The sequence below is a fragment of the Sminthopsis crassicaudata genome, chromosome 3, assembly GCF_048593235.1.
Source record: "Sminthopsis crassicaudata isolate SCR6 chromosome 3, ASM4859323v1, whole genome shotgun sequence".
NCBI lineage: Eukaryota > Metazoa > Chordata > Mammalia > Dasyuromorphia > Dasyuridae > Sminthopsis > Sminthopsis crassicaudata.
Genome location: NC_133619.1, coordinates 317660064 through 317686951, shown reverse-complemented (window position 1 = coordinate 317686951; position 26888 = coordinate 317660064). Strand labels below are relative to the sequence as shown.

The following is a 26888-nucleotide window of genomic DNA, read 5'->3' as shown; positions in this document are numbered from 1 at the left end:
AAAATCTGAAATTCTGTGATTATATATAATTATAGATTCTTGATTAAATGAAGTATAGAAACATCTCCTTAAACTCATCACTTTCCATTCTTAAATGGTATCTTCTTCTCTTCTACCTATAAAAATCTTGTCCAGTCTTTTTTCGAAGTCCAGATCAAATCCCATCTCTCCCCTAATCAATCTAATCCCAAATAATCTCTCTTCCTCCTCTTATCCCTGAGGCACTAATAATCTCATATATTTGGCACTTTACATGTGTTGCCTTGTGACCTCCCTTGTATTGTCTCGAATCATTAACTTTTGCATTTCTCTTTGTGTTTGCTACTCATCTCTCCCACTGGATTGTAAGTATGTTGAAGTTATTCTCTTTTTCCACGTGAAACATGTGATATACATTAATTGTTTAGCAAGTGCCTTGTGAGTTGATTGATTGTCTGATAAGAATATTAAAATGCATTATTTTGCAACTATTTGTAACCCAAGAAGGAAATTTGCCAACTTAAAGAAGCAGGCCTTGGGTAAATAGGATATAGAGTAGAGAAGATCTTGAGTAGGAAGGGAGGTGAGAATAACTTGGAACATGGGCCTTCCATAGAAAGTCTTTGTGGACTCACTAGGAGGAATAATGGATAGAATACCCTTCAGCTGTATAGGACAGTGGGTGAGTTAGAGCCAAGATTAGATAGACAGCTAAGTGGCCTAATGTATTGAGTTATTGTGTTGGGGGTTAAAAGAGAGCTGAGTTCAATCTAGCCTCAGATATTTGATAGTTCTGTGACTATGACGAAATCACAACCCTTTTCCTGCTTCAGTTTTCTCATCTGTAAAACGGAGACATAATAGCCCTTACTTTTTAGGGTTGTTTTGAGAATAAGAAGAGATTTGTTAAGTGCTTAGCAATCATTAATTATCTATATAAATGCCAGTTATTATTATTATTAAGTGAATTGCTATGCAAACTCTTTCCCTAATTGAGATATTGAGAGACAGAAAGTGTAAACTTCATTATGTTCAGGTACCTAAATCCAATACTGTGAATAAATCTGTAGCTCAGAAATCAAAGGGAAAGAACACAGGACTATGAATAAAGAAATCTGGTTCTAGTCTGGGCTCTGCTGGTGTCTGTCTAGTGTGTGATCTTGGGCAGCATTTTATGTCTTTTCAGGCCTTATTTTCTTTACTTATAAAAAAATGAAAATTGAACTAAATAGTCACCAAAAGTCTTTAAAGTACTAATGTTCACTTTTTTGTGGATTTTCAAGAATGCCATTCTGAATGAATTCCAAACAGGAATCACATCAACCTGACAGCATTGATCCTTTTAAATAATGCATCTTTAAAAAAAAAAAAATAGACTGATATATGTTGAGAGGAATGAGCAGATCCTATCTAATCTGCTAGACAGGATCATCCTTCACTGTCTGAACAGTTTCTTTTGTTTTCCAAATGCCTCAAATGTATATGACAGTAACTGTAATTCTGTCTTGGACATGAATTAGTGATTGATTCACTTAGAACACTCATGAAGCAATTATTCCCTCATAGGCCTTTCATCCAAAGCTTCATCCTTCTCACTCATACAAAAGAGGTATTATTTTTATCACTATTATTTTTTTTTTTATAAGAGCCATTGCTTTTTCTATTGTTCCACAATGCCTCCATTTCATTAGTAGAAAAACTGTCTCAGTCTCTGTTCTAGATGTGATGGCTCATTTGCTGTAATAAAGATACGATAATAAGATTATAGAATCCTAGGGAGGTTAATGACTTTATTAAAGTCATGAGAATTAAACAAAAGGAGAATTCTAACCCAGATCCTCTGACTTCAAATCTAATATCCATTCCGTGATAATGATGCTGGCAAGAAGTGTGGGAATTGTTTGTTCATTCCATACACTTATGGAGTATCTTCTAAGTGCAAGTGATTTGCTGTGGGCTAAGCTATCCCTGATCCATGTGTCAGTTGCAAAACATTAAACCAATCATTCAGTATATATTGAATTATTCTTACACCTGTCACAGTTGAATAGAATAGAGTATCTGCCTTTTTCTCCTCCACAACTCCCCACAGGGAATTCTGATTTTACTTTACTCTTGCAGATGTTCTTCTAAGTAAAAGGCTATATTGCAGTGCTTAAGAATTTGAGTATATGAAATGTTGTTCATGTCCATCTCTCTGGTAATCCATATTAACCTAGTCCTTAATTGGACCATCACAAGGCACTGGTGTGATAAGGATAATATAGGAACGCTTCTTTAGTGTAGAATTTACAATCAGAGCTGTCTAAAATATGAATGGGATGCTTCCTAAGGAAGTGAGTTTCCCACAACTAAAAGTCTTCAAATCGAATTTGGATGACCACTTAACCGCAATGTTGTAAAAGAATTCTTTCTGGGGTATGGATGGAACTGGTGGCCTTTGAGATTCTTTCCAAGTTCATAATTCTATCATTGTTTCTCCTAGAGAAGGTTATTGAATTTAAATCCATTTCGTTTTGGCAATTTAAGCTCATTTCATTCTCTCCATGTACCTACCTATGGAAATTTCTCTTTCTTGCATATTCACTTAAGATTTTAGCTCTTTCACAAAGCCTTTGCTGCTTTTCTTTCTTAGATAAATGTAATGTTTCTCTCCTCAAATGTCTAATGCTTTGAGGGCTAGATAGCACAGTAGGTAGAGCACTTGACCTGAAATCAGGAAGATTTAAGGTTAAATCCTGAATTAGATATTCACTAGCTGTGTGATTCACTAGTTGTGACCAAGTGACTTAACCTTTCTGTATCTCACTTTCTCATGTGTATAATGAAAGATTTAGACTCCATTCCATTACAGCCTGAAACCTATGATTCCATGATCTGTAACATTTATTTGTTATCATCTGTCTCTTGGAAAGCATGGAATTTGTTTCTTTTCAAGGCTGTATTCCCAGCACTAGAGAAGTGGTTTTAAGTAGTAAATGATCTTCTTTGGAATCAAGTGTACTTCCTCAGCACTATTGAGAAGTGGTTATTAAGTAGTAAATGATCTTCTTTGGAATCAAGAAGTCTTGGGTCAGTTTTCTCAAGTATAAAAGCTGGGGAGATTTACTAGATTTCTAAGATTTCCATTCAATTTTAATTCTTATGATCTTATAAAATAACCCTGACCCAAGTAGAAATTAAAATAAAGAAGGTGTCCACTTCTAGATGCAAGATTTCTTTCTTTCTTTTTTTTTTTTTAATTACGTGTGTACCTAAGAACAATAGGGGAATTGCTGGCAAATAAATAGACAATCAAATAAATAAAGTACTAGAGAGGAAAGTAGGGGTAGGAAAGAGCTCCCAGGAGAGGCAGGGATATCTTTGCATAGTTCAGTAATGAACACCGGGTGGCAGCGATTTGAAATACGGATTCTCAGCAGAAACAGCAGTTGCAAAAACCAAGAAAGGGAACGAGGCTTTAAGGAAGAAGAGGAGCAGGTTGGAAGGTGATTAACTACTACTTTTTTTCTTTTTCTTCTTTTAACAGAGATCGTGCTGTGAACTTTTCATCCTCCCTGTGGGGGAAGGCGAAGCAAGTGTTTTACATGATCTGCTGGGCATCCCATACCCAGTCATTCCTGACTGAGATGCTCCTTTGTTGCTGCCCATCTGTAGGCCTATTACATTCTGCCCTTGGCGAAGCTGCTCTTCAGAAAACCCTCTCCTGTTCTGCTGAGCTTTCCTGCACAGAGAGGAAAGAAGGTAAAAATGTCATGATCAACTTCCATAGTAATATGAACTTTATTCTTAATTTTTTCACCTCTCAAGATAAAGTTGTTAGATAAGCTATAATATTACTTCCAAGCTGTTATATCAGAACCTATTGGCAGATTCTAAAGATTTACTTGTTACATCTCTCTCTCCACTCCACCCCTTTCAAGAATTACCTTGGTTTTTATGAAAGAAGGCAATGAAGCCCCACCCCATCCCCATGTCTCTTTCTCTCCCTCTCCCCGCCTTCCTCGATCTTTCTCTCCCTCTCTCTCCTCTCCTCCCTCATAGCAGTTCAAGAATTTCATTGCTATAACCACCTTTAATTTAAGTGTACTCTTATTATTTTCTACCCCATAATGACCTCAATCCTTGGGAGAAATGAAAAGGAGCTTAACCAAATTTAAATATGGGGATCCTGGGGTAGGTAGATCATGGGTAAATCAGAGCATCTTATTTTTTCACTTTAGAGCTGAGGAAACAGAGACTGTGAGCAGCTCGCTAGCTGGCATAGTAGAGGTCTGGAGTCAGGAAGACCTGAGTTCAAATGTGGCCTCAGATACATACTAGCTGTGTGACTCTGGGCAAGTCACTTAACTCCATTTGCTTCTCATCTGTAAAACAATCTAGAGAAGGAAATGACAAACCATTCTAGTATTTTTGTTCAGCAAACCCCAAATGGGATCATGAAGAGTCAGATGACTGAAAAACAACAGAGACCATGCATTTTATTAATAGAAAGTTAAAGAAAATTCTAACAAGAGGTGCTACTTGATTCATGATCAAAATACATTTTCATATTCAAACTATGTCCCATACTTGCTACATCATCCCTATTAAATTTAAGAGAGGAAAAGATTGGAATAATATCTTAGGATGCAAGAAATGTGAGGAGAAAGTCTGAAATTCTAGCAGGGAAAACAGGTAGGGGAAAGGTCATCAGATTTGGAATCATAGGCTATTCAATCATTTTTCAGTTTTGTCTGATTCTCTATGACCCCATTTGAAATTGCTGGAATGGCTTGATTTTTTTCCTCTAATTCATTTTACAGATGAGGAAACTAAGGCAGAGTTAACTGACTCTTTCAGGGTCACACAGCCAGTAAAGTATCTGAGGCCAGTTTTGATTTCAGAAATTGTAATATCCAGACTAGCTCTCTGAAGGATCTCTGGATGAGCCTTGGCCCACTATCTGTGGTTCTCTACAGGAAAGATCAGGCTTCCTGACTCTAGGCCCTGCACATTGTCAATTATACTGGACTTTGTATTAGAATCAGAGGATCTGAGTTCAAATCTCAATTCTGCTTCTAAATTACTAAATGGTTCAGGGCCTCAGTTTTCTTATCTGTAAAATGAAGTCCCTTTCAGTTTCAAGTCAGTAATGTAGTGATTCTCCACATCTTCCCAAATATCCACTTGTCTTTGATTCTTTCATCAACAGTCATGATGAACAAGATGAATATAAAATCCCTTCTATATACAATTCTGTAATTCTGTGATCCTTTTTTTTTTTTTTTTTTTTTTTTTTTTGAGGCTGGGATCAAGTGACTTGCCCAGGGTCACACAGCTAGGAAGTGTTAGGTGTTCAAGACCAGATTTGAACTCACGTCCTTCTGAATTCAAGGCTGGTGCTCTATCCACTGCACCACCTAGCTGCTCCAATTCTGTGATCCTTATGTTTGACAGAGGAAAGCATGTTTTTGGGCCTAGATAAATATGAGCCAATATTGCCAGGCTCTCAGGTTTTCTCTGAAGACTACTGATGGCTTCAAGCATATTGAGTTTGGGATTTGGGGTTTTTTACCTGTGAAACCATGATGGTTCTCCTCTGTAGCAGCCATCATCCTTTGTGACAGCTAAGCTGCCTAATGCCATTAAGGTCCTCTGCACAGCAGCCATGTCCTTCCCTAGAAATCCATCAACAAAAAGATCAGATTAGAATATGTTTTATAAGAAGAAACAAAAATTTAGGGTTGGAGGGCTGATTAGGTCTCTAGAAGAAAAAAAAAAGCTTTGGCTGGTCATGGTGGATATCCTATGGAAAATCATGTCAAATGTACAGAGTGTTGCAGAAGTCTTAATATAGTTTTAAACTATTAGAGCTGAAAACTGAAATACTATAATTCACTATAAATAAGTCAATCAATAAGCATTCATTAAATGCTTACTGTTTTCTAGGTGCTGTGCTAAGTGTTGAGGATACAAAGAAAGGTAAAACTACAGACCCTGTTCTAGAGAAGTTCACAATCTTATGATAGAGACAACATTCAAACATCTCTGCATAAACAAGCTATTTTTAAGGTAAATTGGAAATCATAGAGCAAACGCACTAGTATTAAGAGGGATTGTAAAACAACTTTCTGTAGAAGTTCGCTTTTAGCTGGCACTTGAAGGAAGCCAAGGAAACCAGTAGGTGAAAATAAGGGAGGTGGGAGAACTTTGTATGCCTCCAGTAAAAATGTAGGAAGATGGATGTCATGTCTGCATCATTTAATCACCAAATAGGGGAGGAGAGGAGGTACAGGATATTTATAAAGTGTAAGAAGAGTGGAAATGTGTAAGAGGGAGACAAATTAGGAAGGACTTTGAATACCAATGGATTATATATTTAATGCTGAAGGTAATAGGGAATCATTGCATTTGGGAGTGGGAGATGAGGCGGAAAGGGGAGCAGGAACTTCAGGAAAATCACTTTAAGAGCTGAAAAAAAGTTGACTGGAGTATAGAATGAATTGTGGCAGGCAAACCAACCAGCTGGCTTACTGCAATAGTCCAAGTGAGGTGATGAGGGTTTAAAGTGAGAGCATTGTCAGAGGAAAGAAAGGGACAATATTCAAGAGACACCACAGAGATAAAATTAGCAAGACTTGGCAACAGATTGAATATGGAGGGTGAGAGAGAAATGAAAGTTGGGGATGACGCCTACATTGCAAGATTGGGTGCTGGCAAGCCCCCAAGTCCCAATGATATTTCCAACACTAAGTGTTTCTAAGGTTAAAAGCTTCAAAAAATGAACAGGACTCCCTGAGTTAAGCAAATAGCACATTCTAGTCACTGAGTAGGAAATCCTAATCAGTTCAGTCACTGGGTCATTCTAATCAGTTCACAGTTGTGTGGATAATACATTCCAAATAATTAGCAAGTGTCAGGGATAACACATCTCAGTTGCTTCTAGGAGAACTGGGACTTCATTTGCTTTAACATATTTTTAAGACTATAGATAATAAGATTAAGATCTAGAACAGACCTCAGAGGCCTCCAAGGCCAACACCCCCATTTTAGAGATGAGGAAATTGAGAAGTTAAGTAGTCTAAGGTGAAGAAAAGTCTATCCACTTGGTGGAATATCCCCCTTCAATAAAACCATGATCATAGATAGAGAAATCTATCCATAAGTGCCTCTGCTTGACAATTTAATAGTAATAATAGCTGCCAACTAGGTCTAGATCCCTAAAAAGATCAAAAACTCTTCTGATAAAATCCATAATAATAATTTTACTTATATTGATGTTAATAATAACAATTGTAAACAAGCAACTATTACTATGGTGTCAAAGAACTAGAAACTAAGGGAAAGAAATGATGAATGGAAAAGGGATGATTTCAAGAAAGCTGAGATTTACATGAATTGATGTAAAGTGAAATGAGCGGAACTAGAACAGTTTATAGTACAACATTATAAAAAAGAACTTTGAAATATTTAAAAACTGATTAATGACCAACCATGAGTCCAGAGGAGTGTGAGAATGCTACTTATCTTCTGCTAGAAAGGCTATGGACTAAATAGACATAATAGGAATACACTTTTGAATATGGTCAAAGTGGGAATTGTTTTGCTTAACTATGCAAATTTGTTTGTCTTTTTATCTTTTTTTTTTCCTACTGAAACAATGAGGAGGTAGCAGAGATGGAAAATAAATGTTTGTTAGTTGAAAGAAAATAGAAAAAACACTAAAATACTAATAACTAATAATATATATAAACATACATATTTTATATACATATAAAATCTTTATAAACTATATTATGGTTTACAAAGCATTTTTTTGAGTAATAGATAATACCAGACTTATTGTCCCCATTTTACAGAAGTGTTAATTAAGGCATAGAGAAGCAAAATAATTTGCTGATAGTTACACAGCTATGAGATACAGTCCTGAAATCAAGAAAGTTTATCTTCCTGAGTTCAATCTGCTTTAGACACTGTGATCCTGGGTAAGTCACTTAAATGTTTCCCTAAGTTTCTTTATCTATAAAATGATCTGGAGAAGGAAATAGCAAACCATTCAGTCCCTTTGCCAAGAAAACCCCAGATAGGGTCAAGAAGAGAAGGACAGACTGAAATGACTGAATAACAACAACAAAACATCAATTAAGTGTCAGAGACACGATTCAAATCCAGTCTCCTAACCCCAAGTATAGTACTTTTTCTACAACCAGATATATCTCCTACCTTGAAAGACACTTCTTCAAAGACTGATAATGGAGAGAAGAAATGAAGTTAGAGTGGCTCAGCATATACTGTGTAGAAAAACCCCACATAACTTCTAAGGTTAACCTATGTTGATTTAAATTTTTAAGGGTATCCATCTATGTGTAGGAAATTAAGAATTTATTTTGTTATTCTGTGAAAACACTTGGGTTTATGCAAATCCAGTATATGTTGATGGTTAATTCCTAATGTTTAAAACATTTAGTTGTTGTCTTAAATGGATTTTTAATTTTGTTCATCTGACTCTGAGACCAGATTAGACCAAGAATTCATTAGGATCTAAGGATTGATCCCTCTAGTTCATGTTGCTTCAAGAGAACTGAACAAAAGAGATGATAAATAACGGATGCTTGTGGGGGGTGGTGGTGGAGGGAGGTAATTTGAGAAGATGAGTGACCTCTAAGCAGTGGAAGATATAGTTGGAGAGAATAGCCTGTTCTCTTCTCCCCACCCCCTCTTCATCCTCTCCCAGGTGACAGATGGGCCCAGTGTTGGAGGAGATGTGTGGCAAAACTCATGTGATGTTTACAGCAAAGTGAGCCGCACAAAAGAGAGATGAAGGTTGTAGTGGAAAACTGAAGAGGACAAAGGTTAAAAGGGAAAGCCTAAGTCTGCCAGTGGTGGTATAGAAAGTTTAAAGACAGATATTAAAATCCTCTCTTTATATCTAGATTAGAGTTACCAAATCTGGCTATTGTGGCTTGGTCATTAGGGAATACACAATTACAGTGAAAAAAGAAAATAGAAGAATAAAATGGATTTTGGAGTTTGAAATGTGGTGGAATTAAAAAAAAATAACAAAAATGTCCAATTCGAGATTCCTATTTATTTAAGGAGAGACAGGTAGTGTTCCATCCCAAATAGTGGATTCTGAGGTCCAGTAACATTAATGTCTTCTTGTTTTCAAAAATGAAAGTGATCTCTGAAGAGATATTGAAACGTGAGAAAATTCTGGGATGTCAGAGAAACAACTATGCAAATAGTAATGGAAAGAAAGGAAAATCCAAGGGATAAAAAGGCAACATGGAATCGTGAAGAAAGTATTAAATTTGAAGTCAAGAATACGAGTTCAAACCAGTTTTTGATCATTTCTACTTATGTGACTTTGGACAAATCACGCTGCGTATATTTTTAGGGACTTAACTTGAATTAGTAAATTAGTAACTGACCCTCTCCAAAGAAGGAAACAATCACAGAGAAATTAAGTAATATAGTCCCACACTATCTGAGTCTAAATTGGATGTTCTCTTCATTGATAGAGAGTTTTTATACTGTGAGTTCCTATACTGCTAAAATCACAGATGCTTCCTGTATGGAAATACTAGATTAATATAAAGGCAGAATTTTTTTTAAAAATGACCAAAGATAACAAACTTAAATGAATGTTGGGATATTTGTTGATACAGAGACAAATAGCATTATAAGAAGAAAATGAGACTACTGAAGGCAAAAACTTATCATGTGATGATTTGACACTTGGGACAAAGATAGAACAAAGAAAGCCTGAGAAAGCTTTAATGAAAGATGAGAAGACAATTTTAATTACTAATCTGTCTACACTTAAAGCAAGACTAAATTAGTTATATTTTAATTGAACCAGATTTCCCCATCACCAAGGAAACTGATTCAGCCTGATTGTGTATTTTAGCTAAAAACAAGTTCCCTCACCCAACTCATCAAAGCCAAAGAAGGCATTGGGAACTGGCCTCCAACTTTTATTTGAATAAAGGATGGCTTTTCCTGATTTGGCTATCCTAAAAGATTTTTTTTTTAACAAGGAATATATAAGATCATAGGTTTAGAGCTGGAAGGGAGTTTGGAGTCATCGCATCCAAATTTCTCATTTTGTATATGAAAAGACTGAAGTTTAGTAGTGAAGGAATTTGCCTCAGGTCACATATCTTATAATTCTTGGAGGAAGATTTTAAATACATTTTTTCTGGTTCTTCTCCACTGCACGGATGACTTGGTCTTGTTATTATTTTCCTCCTACTTCTGCCTTACCTTCTACAATGCATTTGTATCATCAAGATAATGATAATGATGGAGAAAAAGAAGAAAGCAAATAGAGATGAAATTAAAGGCAGATTTAAAAGACTCCTGCTGTATTCAATATTCACATTTCATACTTGGTCTTGTCATTATTTTCCTCCTACTTCTGCCTTACCTTCTACAATGCATTTGTATCATCAAGATAATGATAATGATGGAGAAAAAGAAAAAGGCAAATAGAGATGAAATTAAAGGCAGATTTAAAAGACTCCTGCTGTATTCAATATTCACATTTCATACTGGGTACCAATTCTTTCAAATAAAAACCCTTAACCTAAAATATTTTATTTCAGAGCTACTTATTCAATTTTAGATGAATCATACATGATTCATTCTCTTAACTCTTGGAAGACTTAACTCTTGCATCTTCCACTAACCACCAAAGGAAAGCAATAGAACTTTTAGGGCAACATAAAGACAGCACAAGGAAATACCTCATTTCTTGCTTGTTTCTGAAACAGGTATAGAGACTAGATCTAGTATAGGGAACTCCAAGAGGGAAAAAAAACTCTCAAACAATACAGGTTAGTACCTCCTCTACAAGTTTTAGTCGTAGAGAGTTGTCTAGTCTGGAACAGCAGTTCTCAAAATCTAGTCCTAGGTCTCCTGAGGTTCCCAAGACTTTCAGGAAGTCCTTCAGGTCAAGCATATTTTCATAATAACACTGATATTTTAATTTTTAATATGATGAATACTGATATAACCTACTTAAACAAAAGCTACCAGGAGCATCTCAATAATATGTTAGAATGTATTGGAATCCTGAGACCAAAAAAATTGATTACTGCTAGTCTACAACAGTGAGAGAAGTGATTTGTCCCTAATCAAACAACATGTATGTGTCGAAAACCATACTTGAACCAAAGTCCTCCTGGCTTCAAGGATGTCTCTCTATCCACCATACCACATTGCATCTCTGAAAAACCCTAGAATCAGCCCTAAAGGGATAGCCTAGAGTATGTTTAAAAACTTGGAAGAAAAGAACAGGAGGGAGAGGAATGAAATATCTAAGGATGTGTGGTTCTCTCTCAGCAGTTTTAAATTCTGGTGCTTACCTCACTGAGTTTTTTGAGGATATCTTACAGAGTAGAAAACATCAGATACCATATCCAGAATATAGTTGTATTTCCCTGGAAGGCTATTCAAATTATAGTGGGAATTAAGGAAAAGAAGAATAGCATAATAATGGAGGGGAAAGATTGCTAGACTAGAATAACAACAAATTAAAAAAATATATTTGCAGCTCTGATAAAAATCTAACAGCCAAAACATAAAAAGTTTTAGCACAAATGTGTAAGACCAAGAGCCATTTCTCAATAGATTCACTGGATGTGAACCAACAGTTTTCAAAAGAAAAAATGCAAACTATCAACAATCATTTGAAAAATATTCCTGATCACCAACACTAAGAAAAATGTAGATTAAAAGAATTCTGAAATTTCATCTCATACCAATCACAGAATTTGGAAGTTGAAGGGACCCCAGTGGCTATCTAGTCCAATTAAAACATGAAAAGTAATCCTAACCACAATATATCTAACAAATATCTCCAGTCTCTCCCTAAACTCACTAAAATGGAAGAACACACAATTTTTTGAAGCAGCCCATTCTACTTTGGGACAGCTCCAATTATTAGGAAATTTTCCTAACATTGAACCTAAATTTGCCTTTTGGAAACTTCTATCTATTACTCTTTCTTCCATCCCTTTGGGGTCAAAAGAACTAAGTCCAATTGTTCTACCACATACCAGCCCTCAAATCTAATTTTAAAGATTATTTTTAAAGGAAATGATACATTTTAGGATCTGAGAAATTAGACATGCTGAATTTATGAATCGATGCAACAATCTTGGAAGACTATTTGGAATATATGATCAAAATGATCAAAATCTATTTGTACTTCATCCCAAATACTGAGCAAATACAACAGGAAATCAAAAAGAAAGAAAACAATTCCATATAGACCAAAATATTCATAACAGAAGTTTTTGTACTAACAAAAAACTAAGAATAAAATAGGTATTCATTAACTGGAAAATAAATGGCTGAATCAGTCATAATACTGGAATGTAATGGTATTTTGCTGTACTATTCAAAACAATGAATATGAGATTAAAGAAACTTGGGAAAAGTTAGTTGCTATTGTTTTAAATGATTCTGAGAGGAAACAACCAGAACCAGAACCAAGAAATCAATAAACATAATAATGGAAAGGACTCAATAATGAAAAGGAAAAGAATAGTAAAAGTCACCTGAAATTAGATTGGTGCAATGAAAAATCCTAATTCCACAAGATTTGTGATGATAAATATTCTCCTCCTTCCCTCAAAACATGGTGGATTACAGATGCAGAATAATTTATAATTTCTCAGATATGGTGGGTACATATGTTTCCTTTTTGTGTCCTTTGTTACTGAAGAGTGGTTATTGGAAAATGGCAATGAGGCAAAAATGATCCCCAAAACATGAATAAAACATTTTTAAGGGGAAAAAAGGATGGTGGGCTTCTTATAGAAGAGAGTAGTATTTAAATCCTAATTCCAACTTTTTATTTTTTTTTAAGTGGTGCAAACCTGGATAAGACTTTATGAATTTCAGTTTCTCATCCAAATGAAGGAAATGATTTCTGCTTTTTGATTTGTGTAGTCTACATTTGTCTCTGATTTCAGTCTATAAGTGCCAGAGAACTGCCAGAGGCACAAAGAAATCAAATGATTTAAGCTAGGTCACATAGCTAGAAAATGTCAGTCTGAATTTAAACCTAAGGTCTTTCTGCTGCCATTTTTAGCATGATTCCCACTACAACATGTTAATTCTTTTTCATTGGTAAAAATGATATGAACACTTGTACTACTCATCTCAAGGGAGGAAAGGTATTGAGATCAAAGTATTTTCTAACCATCATAGTGCTATGTAAAGATGAACTATTATTATGGCTACATGGAGCAGAAAGCCTTCTTCAGTCTTTCTGTTGGTCAGAAGGTTTAAAACGATACAGCTAATTTCAATGCCTAATGTAACTTGGGAAATGTCTCCCAGGCAAAACCCTAAAATACTTCACAAACTGAAAGGCTTCCTCCTCCATGTAATCACAGCTCAGCTGCCACTGGAGTTAAGTGCTATTACTGCTGCCCAGGAAGGAATCACGTGGTAATTTCTGCTTCCTCCCCCACAGCCTGGGGATAAACATGGGAACATATCTAAGCTTTCTTACCACTCAAACCCAACTTTAGCCATATTTTCATGAATAGAGTGAGGGTGGAAATGACAAGATGAGGAAGAGACAAAGCCATCTGTGCAGATACTTAAGAACCATATTTGAAACTCTTCTGTGAATTACAGATGAAGTTAGTTTATCCTCTCCTCATTCCAAAGAATTGTTTCTGCTTATCACTCATGTCCCAGAAAGTGTCAAGGTATGGTACTCTTCATCCTCTCCCCAGCACCACTGAACTTTTCATCCTTTATTCCAAGGATTCTCAAACTTTATCAGTCCCCTCAACCCTTGACTTTTTAATAAAGCTTCTTGTACTTCCTATTCAACATGAAAGGAATACATTCCAGCATTTACCATGCAAATGCATACAGGAAATATTATTGATTATTTCTGACAAGATTGGTTATTGACCAAATATCCTTCTTGTAGCTACTAGAAGCTTGAGCAACCCAATCTAGAAACTGTTCTACTCTTCATAAATCAAGGACTCCAAGGTTATTTCAGAGAATTAGTTCAATTTGGGGAGTGGGACAGGGATCTCAAAAATGTCCCAAGGCCTCCTAAGACCAGGAAAACTTTGGCATTGAGAACCCTCCTTGAATTGAAGAACCTCTCTCTATTATCATATCCAGGGTGGTTACTAACTGACAAACTCTGGCATAATAGATAGTACCAGACCTAGAATCAGAAAGAACTGAATTCTAATCCTGCCTCGAGCATAATTATTAACTGTGACCCTGGGCAAGCCACTTAACCCTGTTTACCTCAGTTTCTTCATCTGTAACATGAGCAGGAAAAGAAAATAGCAAACCACTCTAGTATCTTTGCCAAGGAACTCTCAACTAGAGTCACAAAGAGAAATCACTGAAAACCACTCTAACCTCCTTAATCTGTATGGAATTTTTTACCAATACAGTTAATCAATAATCATTTCTTTATTAAACATACACAATGTGCCAGGTACTATGCTCAGTACTGGAGATATGAAGAAGGGCAAATAACAATGCCTATCCTTGGAGTGCTAGTATTCTAATGGGGGAAACAACATATAAACAGCCAAGTACAAAAAAAGAAAGAAAGGGAGTAGATGGAAGGAAATATGAAAAGGGAAAATCTTAGCAGCTGAGGGATAAGAAAAGCTTCTTGCAGAAGGAAGAACATAAACTCAGACAAACTGACTAACTCCTGGAAACAAAACTGAGTTCATCAGTCAGGACTGACTCCATTAGAACCAGGAAGATGCTTCCACTGGAGCTTTTGTCTAAATGTGAAGAGGGAATGGTTTTTCCTCTGTAAAAAGAGCCACTGCTACCAACATCATCACCTTGGGGAAGCACCAGCAACAGCTGTACAACTGGAGAGGGGACCAGATGCTATGAGAATCAGGGCTCTAAAAGTAGACTACAGAGTATCGAGGGGACCATTTTTTCTCCATGACTTCACAATGGGATGAGGATATGGTTACAGCAATTTATCACAGGAAGAGGAAAGGGATAATGGTCCACAGGCTCACCCTGTTAGTTATGATAGATGGGGTGGAGGAGGGGAACTTTCAGTACAAATGTATCAGTCTGGCATTTGATCTCTCCACCTGTAAAATCTGGCTCCCACCCATGTTTCTAATCATATTTCAGTCTACTTGGATGTCTCTCTCTTCTCCCCCATATGGTTGCCACTTTAAGGTTAGACCCCTGTCACCTCTCACATTAGCTACTACAAATAAAGTCCTTACTAGCTTTTCCTCAATCTCTCCCTTTTCCAATCCATTTTTTAATTAAAAAAACAAAAACAAAAAAAACAATCTTCCTGAGACACTAAGGCTGAGACACTCTCCTACTCAGATACTCCCTATTGCCTTTAGGATAAAACAGTCTTCAACTGACATACTATATAAATCCAATCAAACTGGCTTACTAGTCATCAGTTGATTCATCCTGTCTTCTCCCACCTCCATACATTTTCCCCTAGCTTCTTCTCTGCCTGAAATAAAATTCTCTCCATATCTCTTCCTGATAAAATCCTTCTTTTCCTCCAAGATTCAGATCAGATGCTACCTCCTGCATTAATTCTTCCTTCACATCCCTAATTATAAGAACTCCACCCTATAACATCTCTCAGGTCACTTTGTTCCTACATACTTAATAATATTTTAATTTTACTTGTAACAGGCCTTCACACTCAATAAAAGACATAAAAAACAAGACCTGTCATTTTTTAACTTTCTGCCCCCAGAACCCAATATATAGCTATAAGGACCTATGGTTTTATTGGTAATACACTCGCTAGCAACACAACTATAACTTCTTTGAAGTTTATTTATATGTCTTTGACTAATGACTGCTTTAATAAGAGACCTAGGTTCAAGTCTTCCTCATTTCAATGTGAGTTCTCTGTCTGTTTCATTAACTTACCTCCCATAGAATCTATTGGAAGGGACATATTTATTTAGTGCAGGGAATAAGTATAAGCTAAGGCTTGCTCCAAAGAAAACTAGAAAGCCAGCAAGACAATTAAATGTTAATTTCCACAGGATTTTACTTGATGCAGGCTATTTGTTAATAGATGCAATTTGAGAAACTGTCTCAGTTTTTATTCTCCATCCTGCTCCTTCCATCAACTGGAAAAAAAAAAGATAGGTTAAATTGCCTATGATTTTGTGCCACTCATCTCTCTCCTAGCTAAACACATTTGATTGGGATGTCTTCCTTGATTCACCTAATGATGAAAAGGAAGAGGAAGATAAAATCCACCACACAGCATTTGCCTTAGTCAGACAAATAACTGTCTTCAAGAGCAAGAGAGTCAGTAAGAACTGGGTTAGTACCCTACCTTCCCAAATAGACAAGCAGTACTATTTTGTGAAAAGAGCAATATATTTAAATTGAGAAGACCTGGATTCAAATTCCAGCTCTTCTACTTAGTACCTGTGTGACTTTTTATTGATATTTCCTTCTCTATATAATAAAATATTATAGTAGATGACCTTTGAGACTCTTTCCTGTTCTAAATCAATATTCCATGATTCAGGAAACTGTTGTTCAATGACAATGTTCACTTAACTTAGCCTTAACTTTGTAAAAGACCAGGATCAAAATCTTTGACTTTTCCGTGTCAAAACTTTGGACAACCAATTAGCCAATTCATGGCTACCATTTTCTAGCTGCTGCCACAAGGAAAAAATTTAACAATATCCCCATAAAATACAAATTGTGGTATAGGAATGTAATGGAATATTACTGTCTTATAGGAAAGGATGAATATAAAGAATACAGAGAAGTATGGGAAGAATTATGTGAACAAAGTCAAAGTCAAACAAGCACAACCAGGAAAACAATATATACAAGGCCTACAACAAAGCAAACAGAGAGAACAGCAAAAACCCCAACTGTGGTATAATTTTAATGACAAAAAGATCCAAAAGAAAGAGAGAAAATGTATCCTCACCCCTATTTCTAGAGATGTGGATGGATGATTGGATATATTATCAAATATACTAGTAAGTTTTCTAGAACTGCTTTGGGTTTTTTTCACCTTTTATTTTTCTTTTACATTTTTTTCTTTTTGTTACAAGGAATGGCTTGCTGAACAGAGAAGACAAAGAGATTTGGAAATAAAAGTAATAAAAATAAACACTAGCAATAAAAATATTTTAAATAACATTTTAGATATTATGATCCATCATCTATCTAGACTGTTCTGAGTCCCTGTCCCCCTAATCCTGGGGTGGGGGGAGAACACTTAGTTTGTTTTCAATGCTTCATTCTCATTGATCTAAATTTTACAAATTGAAACCTTATGCTGTAGTCTACATCATTCATAGAGTTCTGGGAATCTTTTTAGAAACAGTGGTCCTTCTTGGGATGGAAAATGCTACCTGCATCCAGAGAGAGAACTATGGAGATTGAACATGGATCAAAGCATAGTATTTTCACTTTTTGTTTGTTTGTTTCTTTCTCAAGTTTTTTCATCTTTATTTTGATTTTTCTTGCCCAATATGACAGATATGAAAATATGTTTAAACAAATTGCATATATTTACCCAATATCAGATAACTTCCTGTCTGGGGGACAGGTAAAAGAGGGAGGAAGAAGTTTTTGTAACACAAAGTCTTACAAAAACAAATGTTGAAAACTATCTTTATATGTATTTAGAAAAAAATACTATTGAAAAATTTAAAAAGAAACAGTGGTCCTTTCTGATTGTTTCAGAATTCATTATAAATATAATATAAATGATGATGCTACAATAATATAATACCACAAATTATATATCACTTTAAAGTTTATAAAACATCTTCTTGTTGTCTTAATTTCTTCATCTGTAAAAAGGAGATAGTAATAGCATCTATCTCCTAAGTTTATTGTGAGGATCAAATGAGAGAATATTTGTAAAGCACTTAGAATACTGGGCACATAGTAGGTACTATATAAATGCTATTATTGTTATTACCATTATTCTGACTCCAAGGCCAGGGCTTTTAAAACTATGCCTTTCCAGCTTCTCTGTCAAAAGAGGGTTTCAAGTTATTGAATCCTTATGCCTCCAGAGTTCCATTCTGCTTGAATAATTGAAATCTCAAAATGAGTTTGCATTTGTCCACTCTTTCCCCTTGAGTTTCTGTGAATACATAGCATAAGAGCATCACCTAAGACCAGTGGATACCTACAGGTTTGCTGTAGCCTCTGGACCAGAGGGAAGTACAGAGAAGCAGACATCAAAGACAAATATAAGTGAGAAATGAAATGTCCTGAGGATAGATACACAGCAATGTTGCTCAGTCTTTCAGTTATGTCCAACTTCATGAACTTACCCATGAAGTTTTCTTGGCAAAGATACTAGAATACCTTGCTATTTTCTTCTCAAATGTGTCCCCATTTTACGGAAGATGAACCGAGACAAATAGTGATTAAATAACTTGCCTACGGTCACACAACTAGTGAATGTCTGAGGCCAGATTTGACCTCAGATCTTACTAGCTCCAGATCCAGTGCTCTGTCCACTGTGCCACCTAGTTGCACCAAGGTCTTGAGTTCTAATTCTATTTTTGAACTTTTCTATCTATATGATCTTGGGCAAGTTATTTAGTTTCTCTATCTCTCAATTTTTAAAAAATGAACATATTGGTTTGTATGATTTTTGAAACCCTTTCAAATTCTAAATCCAGGTACTCTTCATTACAATGGCATGGAGCAGAGCAGCAGGACCAAGAGAAGGGGCTCCTTTGGAATTAATCTGAACTGGAAGCTTTGGAGAGGTGAATGGAGAGGAGAAAAGGGATGGAAGAGGGAGGTACCTAACAGTACATGCATTTGGGGATTTAAATTATCTGCAATGCTGGGGTTAACATTGAAACCAGTGAAGAGTCTGAAGACAAGGCAGGAGATTTGTGAGCCAAAGTTTGATAGGGCTAGTCTATAACTGGTATTGTCACTGTACACACACACACACACACACACACACACACACATGTAATCCTGTCCTCCCATTATCTCTCTAAACTGAGAGCTTTTACGCCTCAGTGATTCTCCTCCACCTGTTTAGCTGCTCTTATAAGCAGATGCCTCCTCATGATGTCTGGCTCAGCTCCTGCTTCTGCTTCCTGGGCTTCATCTGTCACTGTTGTGCTAGCTCTGAGTCATCTCTCTCCTTTTACTCACTGCTCTCTGGGCATTTTATCGGAGGTTCCATTCTGTCTCCTCTGCTTCACCCCCTGATGGTTCTCTCCTCTCCCCAGAGCCCTCCCCTCTTCCTGTCAATGGCATAAGCTGGCTTGAGCTGTAGGGGATGACAGCCATAAGCCTTCTGAGCTTCAGTCATCCTTACCCAGCACTGAGAAACAATAGTTCAAATAATAACTCCTGACATTTAAATAGCTTTGAAAAAGCATTTCACATAGGAAAATAAATATTGGTGCAATGGATAGAATACTGATCATAGAGTCAGGAAGAACTGAGTTCAAACCCAACCTCAGACATTTAATAGCTGTGTGACTCTGAACAATGAATTTAATTCTGTTTGACTCATCTGTGAAATGAGCTAGAGAAAGAAATGGCAAAACACTCCAGCATCTTTGCCAAGAGAACCTCAAATAGGGTCATGAGAAGTTGAAAAAAAAAAAGATTTTAGGAACTGAAAATGTTGTAGTTCTATATTCTGGATTTCTCTGGCTTCACCTTTCTCTCCTTTACCGCTACTGTAATGTTTGGTAAACTGAGTTCTAGATCACATTAGTAATCATCCCATTAGCTCTACCTACCTTAAGAAAGATTTCAATAGTATCACAAAAATATAAGTGCAGGAAGAGAGAACCAGTCTACTTTCTTTGGTTCCATGCATTAAGGGATGGAAGCAATAGTACAAATCAATCAAGGAAACAGCATGATGCAATAGAACTCCTGGGAGATTTGGCCTCAGTATCTTCATATATAAAATGAGTGGGGTGAAATAAATGGTTTCTGAGGTCTCTTTTAGTTCTAATTCTTAGAGCTGTTCAGTTGTTTCAGTCATGTCCAACTTTTTGTAAATGTCAGAAACAAGATTTTAAGTCAGGCTCAATCTACTGCACTGCCTAGTTGCTAAAGTACTAAAAAAAGAAAAGAAAAGAAAAGAAAAGAAAAGAAAAGAAAAGAAAAGAAAAGAAAAGAAAAGAAAAGAAAAGAAAAGAAAAGAAAAGAAAAGAAAAGAAAAGAAAAGAAAAGAAAAGAAAAGAAAAGAAAAGAAAAGAAAAGAAAAGAAAAGAAAAGAAAAGAAAAGAAAGAAAGAAAGAAAAGAAAGAAAAGAAAAGAAAAGAAAGAAAGAAAAACAAGACTTTAATTAATACATGATCTTATTAATGTGACTATTTCCTCTATTACTGCAAATCATATTTCCTTGATGGTCTCTTACTCTTTGTAATTCTAATCCTTTTTCAGTAGATCTTTCAAAGGAGTCCTATTCAATGTGCTACAAACCTTGCTCTAGATCTTCCTCAATATTTTTAAAGTTTTTTTTAAAGTTTTAAACTTTAAACACCTTCCTCAAAATTTTAAACTTTAAACACCAAGACTTTTGGATCACCCTGAATTTAGGGGATGCCAATTACAGCATATAAGCTATCCCCTTTTCCTCTGTGATAGAATATTATTGGATAGAATATAGTGATTACACTTTTTAAAAAATATGTCATCAAATATGCCAACAACAAATATTTAATGAGAACCTGAAATTTGAAAAGCCTTCAATGGAATTTGACAAAATTAGGAAGACATTCCTTTTTTTAGGTTCTTAAAGAAAGTTACAATAAATAACACATAAACCCAGTCTTTACAGACCACCATTCATCTTCCCTCCAAGTTCCATTTTCTGCACTCTCTGTACCTTAATTTATGTCATTTCCCATTAAAAAACAAAGCCCTATGATAGCTCATTCTATCCTGTATGGTATTCTATACAATATCAGTACAGTACCGATGTCTTCTGTCGAAAATAGTTAACATTGATAGTAGTTTTTTAGCACCTAAAGAAAACTGAGCATTCAGGCAAAGAATGAAACACATAATGACTACATGACATCATTATCATCATCATCATTATAATTATCATTCTGTCTAATTAATGGAATCCCCAAACATATATCTAGGGCCTAACGTTATAGGGTAACTTTGTATTAAAATAGATCATAGTCCAGGGGATTTGTGAATGGGCATTGCCTCTGAATCAAAGGACTTGTGTTTAAATCTAACCTCTGATGCTTACTTGGACAAGTCATTTAAAAAGGAGACTTAAATTCTCAATTTTCTTATCATAAAATTAGAATAGGTAATCTTTAAGTTTCCTTTATTTCCTAATCTGTAATGTTATCATCTATGCTTTAAAAGATTTGGGTAATAAGTGCATAGATATTGGGATTCCTTGATAGCCTCAAAGGTCCCTTCCTTTCCACGGCAGCACAATGGAAGAAGTACTTACTTTGGGATTAGAGGATCTGATTTAAATGCTGTAGTTGTCATTTGTTTCCTGTGTGACTTTGGGCAAGACATTTATTGGGCCTCATTTCCTTATTAACAAAATGAAAAGGTTGGGCTTGATGGTTTCTAAGGTCTCTTCCATCTATAAAGCTTCATCATTATCCTTGAAACTCTCAGTTTCTATTATGATTTTGCCATACTCTGAATCTCAGCTGCTCTTACCCCCTCCCTCCCCCAGGAAGGATGTTGCTTCTGTCTCTCTTTTCATAGGAGTATTGCCAAGATCAATGGTACAAATCATTTTTCATGAGTTTTAGATTTCTTAGCAGGAACGTACTAGTACTAATTCAATCTAAGGTGGCATTAACTGAAAGGCTAACTCTTTTAGCATTAACACTCAATATACTTTAAAATACTATTAGGTCTAATGGAGAGAAAATACTGTTATCACCAGTTAGCTCCATGTGAGAACAACCATTTAGATCAGAGCATCATTGATTTGTTCTATTAGGCTTTTTGAAACAGCCAATAACAATAAACAGATGAAAGAACAGTTGATTCAGTAGCCATTGTCTACATCTCAGTGATTCAAGCAGGCTTTATAGGAATCATAAGCAGCAGACCAGATATGTCCGTGAAAGATGTAATGGACATCTAAGTAACTGGTAACTACAGCTTAGGGTTATCATTCACTTTCAGATTTTATGACAAAATAAAAATTTCATTTTTGTATTAATTGCATTAATGGTACAAGTCAATCCCCTTTACCATACCACTTTTTTATTAGCTGATGTTTATTTGGAAAAAGTATGTTGTGGGTGAGGTAAGAGAAATAAAATATATTCAGTGTACATTTTTCTTCCAAATGATGTCTTTTGGTTATTTGTCAAATTGAAAAGGTTTCAGGATATCCTCAATGTGAGACATCTACCACAAAAGGGATCTAAAACACACTACTGACATAGCATTATAATAACAGAAAATTGACAGACAATTGGGATAATAGAACTAGAAGATGTTTCTGGGTAGAGGAAGAATCAAAATGAAAAATGGTGAGAAAGACAGACAGACACAGACAGAGGAGAGTGAAAATGTTAAGCTGGGAAAAGAAAGACAAGGGAGAAGGAAGAAGAGAAAGAAGGAAGGAGGGAATGAAAGAAGGAAGGAAGAAGGGAGGGAGGGAAGGAAGGAAGAGAGAAAAGAAGAAAGGAAAGGAGGAGAGAGAGAAAAGAAGAAGGAAGAGAGAACAGAGAAGAAAAATATTTCTTTTGTTAATATATACATCAGTTGTTTACCCACAAACACTTTAGTTGTTTACCTTCCCATAGATCCACAGTCTGAAAAATATCTGTGGTCCTGACTCCATATATTTCAGCAGCCTTTAAAAATTGAGAGATCTGCTCCATCTGTTTGAAAGCCATTTTTGACTCTGAGATCTTTGGGATTGGCTCTTGTCCTGATGGATGTAAACTATTTATCAATTTGCACAGCACCTGAAAAAGGAAAGAGAGATGGAAGAGTCTATCTAATATTGTTAGTTACAGGTCACCAAAAGAAAAAGCAAATCCTAACCCATGCCAATTTATACAATCGTCAATATCAGTGGAACAGGGAAAGGTGTGGCAGTTTACAGGAGAAAATGAAATGATCCAAGATCTTTTTCCTATGTTGCAAACAATTTGCTGTGCAATCACAAACAAACCACTTAACTTCTCTGGACACAGAAGTATGTTTACAATTGGGGAAACTAGGATCCAAATTTCATAAGATAATGTTGATGAGCAATTGATTACTGGGGATGGCTGCTTCAGAGAAGTTATTTCAGTAGCATCTATCTATTTCTTTATTGGTTGATTTAATTTTTAATTATTATTTCTATCCAAAGATTGAAATCAAGCTCAGTGATTAATCAAGCACATGCTATTGCCATGACAAAGAACTGAATTAGAAAATCCTACTTAACACTCCTCCACAATTATACACACAGGGTGGAGGGGGGGTACCTAAAAAAATTCCAAACCAAGAAAATAAAGTGAAGGTATATGCTAAATATTATGTAATAGTAAATCACAGCATCAGGGCAAGGCTAGTAGGGCTAGAGTCACAAGCTCATGTAGACAGCAGCGCTCTATCTCCCTGAAAGCATCTAGTTGAAAAACAATCATTAAGTAACGACCTCATTGGGTTTCACGCTAGCTTCAGCCCTGGGTCCCCTTAACAAAGCAATAGGACCATCATAACACAAGAGGGAACTCATCCACTAGCAGAAAAACAAAAACAAAAGAAAACAAAGCAAACAAAAACAACCAGATTCGGAAATAAGTTAATGCACCATGGGTGGCTGCTGGTGGCAGAGGATGAAACAACAACAATAATATAATGAAGGTGAAAAAGAATTATTGTCTCTTTTAAAAGAGGATGGGTAGGTTTGAATTGCCTGAAATTTTCTCTAAAGCCATCAGAAATATTTGGGAGGTATGAAAAGCCCAGAAATCTAGCTAAAAAGGGAATTGTCCAGGTGGGCCAATATAGACTTTGAAACGACCAAGAAATTGTCAATTCCCGAAAGATAGAGCCAGCCTAGCAACACAACCCAGCCGCCTCTCAGTAAAGGAGAGAGGAGAGATTCGTTCCTAGTATCCATACTTACCGTTCCATCCATTAACCAGTTCTGAAAATTGGTCCGGCCAGGGGCTGGGTGCTCTATGTCTTCTCCACATTGCAGAATAATCCAGTCCACTAATCTATTCTCCAAATCCTGATCATACTTTTGTTCGATCTTTTCCTGCACCTCCCGGCTTAAACCATAGCTCGGTCCCCTGTTAGCCATCTCTGGAAGAGAAAAGATAACACAGCCGTCATTCAAACAATAGCAGCAGCTGTCTCCCCAAATCCCAGACCAAATACAGCGGTGGCTTTGGTTTAAAGCGCCAGGAAGAAAAGGTAAGGCGTCTCAGCAGCAGCTGCAGGGGCAGTAACAGCAGGAGAGCGGAGAAACGGGGGAGGGAAGTTAAAGGAGGGGGAGGGGAATAGGGGTGCACTTTAAATGGAGACAGTGAGCTTATCTTGGATCCAGGAAAGGAAAATAAAACAATATTCGGATGGAGCTTTAAACTCTCAATACCCAGCAAGTCGGAAAAGGGAAGCAGGATCCCTGAACATCCCCACTTTGTCGAGGGATGGGGGTGGGGGTGGGAATAGATGGGGGAGGAATGTAATGAGGGAGGAAGGGGGGGGAGAGAGAGAGAGAGAGAGAGAGAGAGAGAGAGAGAGAGAGAGAGAGAGAGAGAGAGAGAGAGAGAGAGAGAGAGAGAGAGAGAGAGGAGAGATACTGTACATGAAGCTCAGCGAAATTTGAATCGAAGCCAGCCAGCAGGGGAAATTGGTGATGTTTTCCCCCTGCTCAGTTACTCTTTAGGAAGCCTGAAATCATGGAATCTAAAGGAGTTGGTAATTAACAGGCAAAGCAGGAAAATGACTGGATGCTGTGGTGCTGATGCTGCATGGTGATCTGGAGAAGGATGCACTGATTTGATTTTCTCATGTATGAGGAGGGTCAAACCAGGGGCGTTGCTAAGAGCCCTACGAAGAACCAACCCACTTCTGCCAGAGTCACTCAAGCCTACACTACCCATCTCTCCTCCCGCATAATTCTTTCCCCTCCCCTAGGGAAAAGGGATGAAAATAAGAGGCAGGCTGTGGTCTAAAGAAGGACAATAGATCTGAGACTGGAGCAGAAGGAAAGATATGGGAGAGAGGCAATGTTGAAGAGAGGAGTGCGTAAATGTCTGGAAAGCCTTTTGTATCCAATGCCCATCTGGTTAAAACAACAACAACAACAACAACAACAACAACAACCACTTTCCTCCATTGTCCACCCCTGCAGAAGCAAGAGGGCTGATTGCCACTGACTTTTGGTCCCATCCCAGATTTCATCTCAAAACTATCCTCCTTGGAAATCAAATTTAAAATTCAACTCAATTTTTAAAAATAAGTTTTTATTGCCTTCGTTAACTAGCTATTTTTGTAATCTGATGTTTAAAGAAAGGTTCTTAATAGTTTTTTGTTTCATAGGCAGTCTAGTGAAACCTATGGACTCCTTTTCAGACTAATGTTTTTAAGTGATAAAATATAGTACATAGGAATAAAAAGGAAATAAATTATATTGAAATATCAAAATACTATTGTAATGCTGGAGAAACTGAGGCAAGATAGAGGTTAGGGAGTATTTAATAATTTATTAAATGGAAGAGATATACTGGGACCAAATTATGATCCATGGTTTGGTCCCAGGGCTGACTGAGGCTATGGCCTCCAAGAATCCATCCTCCAGCCTGCATGCAGCAGCCACATTGAGTTTTCAATGACATATTTATACACAGTAGCTAAACAGAGGCAGGGGGATGGAGTCCCAAACTCTGTTGAGCAGGAATCTCCAGGCAGGAACTATAAATCTGCTTCTGACAGGTTGGGGGGTAGGACCATAAATTTTAACAAACTAGGAGTTAAGAAAATATTGAACTCCAGATACAATGTCTAGAACTACCCTTTCTGAGTTTACACATTGACAAATAGCCCTGAATTATATCAGTCTTCATGAACCAGAGGTGGGGTTTGCAATTAAGGGGATTGAGGCAGAACAATTAAGGAAACTGAGACAGAACCAATTTAGGGAAACTGAGTCAGGACAATTAGGGAAACTGAGTCAGGACAATAAAAGAGAACTGTGGCACAACACTATAATATCAAATATTAAAAACTTCACAGATTCCAACTTAAGAAATTCTTGAACTTTAAAGCAATTACTGTCTACTGAAAATCAGGTTTTACAAATCATTCAGAGCTCATATGAGCTATTGGTATAAATCTGCATGAACTTGGTATGATAGGTTTTAATACCTTGGTTCTGTGAACTTAAAGATGCTATTGACTTATAAAAACTTAAAGTTTTTAGTGGTTTTGCAGTTTCTGACTTCCTCAAAAATCTATCAAATTGACTGGTTTAAGGACTTCTCAGCTGGTTATGTACAAAGCTGGGGGAAAGGAACAATGGCCCATGAGAAATAATCCTTCCTTGGCATCTTGTCATCTCTAACATTTTCAAAGTGATTAAAGGGATTTGCCAATCTTTTTTAAGTATACTTCATTTCTGGCCAGGAATCTGTTAAGTCTGTATTATATTATGTTTTCAGTTATCACTGTGATTAAAGTATTGGACTCAGTCGGGAAGAATTGAGTTCAAATCCAAATCCAGATATTTCTTAGATGTAAGAACCTAGACAAATTATTTAGCCTCAGTTTCCTCAACTATAAAATAGGGATAACAGTAGTACTTATTTCTGAAGATCATGAAAGAATCAAATAAAAAAATATTTATGAAGCACTTAGAACAGTGCTTTAATAAATTCCCATTTCCTTCTTCCCTTCTAAAAATTTAAATCCCATTCTCA

General features: G+C 36.4%; 1 protein-coding gene across 2 annotated transcripts; it reads right to left on the bottom strand.

The window, feature by feature from the left end:
- Positions 1-3194: 3194 nt before the first annotated feature.
- On the bottom strand, positions 3195-24951 carry TAGLN3 (transgelin 3). 2 transcript variants are annotated; one of them, XM_074301166.1, is made up of 5 exons: positions 24776-24951; positions 24089-24270; positions 22757-22931; positions 5537-5639; positions 3195-3703 (listed from the first exon to the last, which is right to left on the bottom strand). In XM_074301166.1, the coding sequence occupies exons 2-5, from the start codon at positions 24266-24268 to the stop codon at positions 3502-3504; spliced, it is 660 nt and encodes a 219-aa protein (XP_074157267.1). In that variant the 5' UTR covers positions 24269-24270; positions 24776-24951; the 3' UTR covers positions 3195-3501. The 2 variants fall into 2 exon arrangements, with proteins under 2 accessions (XP_074157267.1, XP_074157266.1); XM_074301165.1 differs by lacking the exon at positions 24776-24951 and having other exon boundaries at positions 24089-24420.
- Positions 24952-26888: the final 1937 nt, after the last annotated feature.